The sequence below is a fragment of the Cibotium barometz genome, chromosome 58, assembly GCF_041138505.1.
Source record: "Cibotium barometz isolate CiBa-2024 chromosome 58, ASM4113850v1, whole genome shotgun sequence".
Taxonomy (NCBI): Eukaryota; Viridiplantae; Streptophyta; class Polypodiopsida; order Cyatheales; family Cibotiaceae; genus Cibotium; species Cibotium barometz.
Genome location: NC_141103.1, coordinates 30,305,144 through 30,309,439, shown reverse-complemented (window position 1 = coordinate 30,309,439; position 4,296 = coordinate 30,305,144). Strand labels below are relative to the sequence as shown.

The following is a 4,296-nucleotide window of genomic DNA, read 5'->3' as shown; positions in this document are numbered from 1 at the left end:
CACACAATCTACGTCTTTTAAGGGGATAAAAAGGAACAGCATCATGCACTTAAACCAGTTACCACAACCACTGACAATTCAAATCTTAATGCTTCAAAAGATACTAAGACTCCTCTGGTTCATAAAGATATTTGCAATGAAAGAAATTGTGACACGAGTCAATAACCACATACCAAGTAAATAAACCACAGATGAGTGCATGACACAAACTGCCCATATTCCTCTCCTGAGAAGACTAAAACCTCCTTGTATTATCAAGTTCAGAGAATATCCAAGAACAGAGAACATTGGTTCTCTGTGAGAGCTCCATAACAGCTTGAATCCCATACCTAACAAGAGAGAAATAAATACTAACCAAAAATCAGGTTACTACCTATTACCCATACATAGGAAGGCGAACAGCAGTCTTAACTAAATGGAGTCATCGTTGCATTCAAAGTTGGAGCAACAGGAATGCCCCTACCATAGGGCTAAAGATAGACTAAAGTTGAAAACTCAAAAGTCAACCACCACACTCTCAGAGTTTGAAAAACTGGAAAAGTCTAGAAAAAGATCAATACAGTCGTCCACTCTTTTGCCAGAAAGAGGACTACATCTGCAGATCAAACTCTGGCATAGCCTTTTTAAGCCTGCACTATCGTAAGACTAAACAACAAAAATGCTACTAACAGGTCTCTCAGAGCAGCGCAGAGACCTCAAACACGGCCAACGGACCAGACCCTGATCGCACCATCAGTGTACCCAGAAAACAAGGTGCTTCCATCTGCACTCCAGTTTAAGCTCACACAGTATGGAATCTGGAAATGAAAACATCAGAGAAAACCTTCATCAGAACCATTTCAATGAAACGCCTTACTGTACCCAAAGGCCAAGGTTATCTAAGTGAAAATGTACGAAATTGTGTTAGCATATTATCAAGTAAAAATCATAAGATTGAAAATACACCCATATGAGGGCAGGAGAGAAGAAAACACAAGCAGGTTATTCTAAATGGAATTGTTCATAAGCAGTAGGTAGGTCGACAGCCTATGACAAGGTTACTGGATCTCATGTAAGAACATGCAGGCAAGTTGACAAGGGTTTTCACATCATTGTGATTTGAGAAACCAAAAAAATAAATAGCAAGTTACCAAACAAGCAAGCAGAGAATGAGCAAATCCAAAAGAGCACTTCCACAACACAGTAAGTAAAACTCATAAGAGGCAGAGAGGAAGAGTAAATAATAGTAAGCTATTTTGAAAAAAGACAACATATATAAAATACTAAACAATTATTTGCTTGATAAACACACAACATTTGAATATTTGTCACTGAGAATTCTAGTTCATCCATGGGGTTTAAAACCTTTCTACTGATTAACTTTCAACATGTATCTTATCAAGGAGATAATCACAACCTAAAAACACTCAAACTAACAACCTCACTGCATGGCTAAAGCACATCCAAAATAAAGCCAGTTAATGTGTAAGGAAGAAATGGTGCACCTGTGCATTCTTAGTCAAACTGGAGAAGTCGGGGCGCAGCTCATCCACAATGCTCTTGCTCTCCAAATCCCAAATCTTGATGCAGGACTGCGTGGCGGCACATAGCCAGTACCGGTTTGGGCTAAAGCACAGCGAATGGATGATGTCACTGGAGTCAAGCGAGTAGAGACGCTTGCCCTCAGCTAGATCCCAGAGCATGGCAACACCATCTTTGCCACCACTGGCACAGAGAGAGCCATCCGGCGAGACAGTAACGCTGTTGACATAGCCAGTGTGTCCAGCAAGGTTAGTGCGGAGCTTACAATTGGTGAGGTTCCAGACCTTGACAGTGCGGTCCCATGAGCCAGAGACGATGATAGGATTAGAAGTGGCAGGCGAAAACCTGACGCACGAGACCCAGCCGGTATGTGCATCACCATCTTGGATAGTGTATTTGCACTCACCGAGAGTGTTCCACAGCTTGATGGAGCGGTCGCGGGAGGCAGAGACGATCTGCCGGTTGTCTGCGGAGAAGGCCACGCTGAGCACATCCTTGGTGTGTCCGACAAAACGCCTTGTCGTAATTCCGGTATTGAGATCCCACAGACGGAGCTCGCCGTCCCAACTGCCGGAGAGGGCAAATTGCCCGTCGGACGAAATCACTACGTCCTGCACGAAGTGGCCGTGCCCTGTCAATCTCTTCTTCGTGCAACCGAAGCTCTCGTCCCTGGTGAGGGACCATACCACTATCGACTTGTCCCGCGACGCAGACACTATCATGTCGGAGTCGATTATAGGACAGGCTATCGCCGTCACCCAGTCGCTATGGCCCTTCAGCGTTGCCCTCAGGGATATGGTTTCCGCCATCGCTGCTCCCACCTGCTGCTCTGATGCAGAACGACGGAGAAAGGAAACCGTAAAGAGGGCTACACAAAAGAGCCGAGGATCAATTACAAACCCTAACGCGGGCTTTCACACTTACGTCCGGACGGACAGGCAATTGAGGGACTATGGCCCAACAAACACGATGTGGCTTCGTCTTCACATAGGAAGGCAGATAGGGCCGCAATCCGACCTGGCATGCTGAGTCACGGATGGGTCTGGGATATCGCAGTCGGTCTCGACTCTCAGTACCTTTACATTTATGCCTCTTGTGAAGAAGAGGGCGGACATCTCCCCTAGTTGTGGGTTGTCGAGAGCGCCTACAGTGGGCCAACTCTCACACATGTCCACTGACATGTGTGAAGGGCCCCTTAGTTAGTCCTCAGGAAAAACACAGCATTTAGTTTTAAAAATGGTTTCAAGCTTTTAGTTATGAAACAGGCAAATCTTGAGATTTACTTGAGGAAAACCAATTACTTCCAACCTTTTTTTTCCATTGGTTGGCAAAAAGGTGTTCTTCTAGCACTTAAGTAGAGGGCTAGGAAGGGTCAAAGGTTTCCTCGGGCCTTTAATGTAGCCTTTTGTGGACAAAAAGGGGCCAGGGGATGGTGGACTCGGCTCTTGGCATTACTAGTGTTGTTTTAGTAATTTTCTTTTAACCATACTTTTAGAGAGAGTGGGATGGTTTAGTGTTTCATTAGGATTCGATTATCACCATATTTGTCATGGATTAGGGTCTTTCAATGGTTTAATGCTTTGCTTAGTAGGATGTCAGTCTTGTTTTATCTTGATTAGGGAGAGATTAAGGAAGCCCTAAGGTAAGCTTTTACAATTTGGCAAATCATGGTGGTCCTTCCACCTTGCTCCCCCTCGTCTTGTTTTATCGTGATTTAAACCACAAGTTTACCCTAACTTCCTTACTGCATGTGCACGCCAGAGAGCCTACTATCCCAGTTTACCATTGCCCTATATTGTAGACCATGTCTTTGTGGATCATTGCCAACCAAGCCCCCAATGCTACCTTATTTTACCTCCATAAAGGCGAGCAACGCTACCTCCACATGGTGACAAGCCACCCGTTTTGCCACCTCTTGCCACCACGTGCTATCGATTCGATAGAGCTAGCTCCCCACCATTCCAACACCATGCGCATCGCCCTAAACCACCAATGTAGTACTGAGGGCCCACTCAAGACGAAGATCCGCCCATACTGCCATGACAACCTTCAACCGCCTCTATAGAGCTACATGACGATTCTCTTCGTCTGCCCCACCAACATAACCACCCTATCTACTTTGATGCTTCATTGCTACATGCCTACCACATGCAAGGGAGAGAGTGAGCTTGAGCTCCTTAAAAGCAAGCTTTCTTCACACACACACACACACACACACATACACACACACACACACAAGAGAGACGGATGGTTGAATTTTCTTCTTTCTTCTTCACTTCTCTACAACCATAACATCAAGATAAGAGTACATGCTATAAGGGAAAGTAGTCAACTACTCAAATATACGTGATCCATAGTGTGAACCCGACTATATGAGGTGGCACTATAACTATGCCATAACTCTAGTAAAACAAAGTAGCTTCCATACAACCTGTAGGCTGTAAACCCTTAGCGGCATATCAACCATAATCTCACCAACCATGCCAATGGCATAAGTGCGGAGATGTCATCCATGTCTGCATTAGTGGAGCTTGATATCTCAACACTTCCCCTCGAGATCAAAACCATACCTTGCACTCTAAGTAAGCTTCTAAACCTGTGAAGATTCTCTATAACCAATGCCTTTATGAAGATGTTAATCACATGATCCTCTGTGTTGACAAAAAAACCAAATCCACATCACCTACTAGAACCTTCTCCCTCACAAAATGATAATGTATTATACATTGGGTTTATTGTCAACAATTATATACTGCTCATGTTGTTACAATAAAT

General features: G+C 44.3%; 1 protein-coding gene across 1 annotated transcript; it reads right to left on the bottom strand.

Annotated features, from left to right (window-relative positions):
- Positions 1-407: 407 nt before the first annotated feature.
- Positions 408-2,394, bottom strand: LOC147606147 (small ribosomal subunit protein RACK1-like). Its single transcript, XM_086792362.1, has 2 exons — positions 1,485-2,394; positions 408-797 (listed from the first exon to the last, which is right to left on the bottom strand). Exons 1-2 carry the CDS (start codon positions 2,328-2,330, stop codon positions 696-698), a joined length of 948 nt encoding a protein of 315 aa, XP_086648488.1. The 5' UTR covers positions 2,331-2,394; the 3' UTR covers positions 408-695.
- Between the last annotated feature and the right edge of the window lie 1,902 nt (positions 2,395-4,296).

Excerpts from the sequence above, each read along its gene's own strand:
- LOC147606147 (XM_086792362.1), bottom strand. The coding sequence starts at position 2,330 with ATGGCGGAAACCATATCCCTGAGGGCAACGCTGAAGGGCCATAGCGAC. Across the intron at positions 798-1,484 it reads GTTTGACTAAGAATGCACAG|ATTCCATACTGTGTGAGCTT; the intron begins GTGCACCATTTC and ends TTTCATTTCCAG.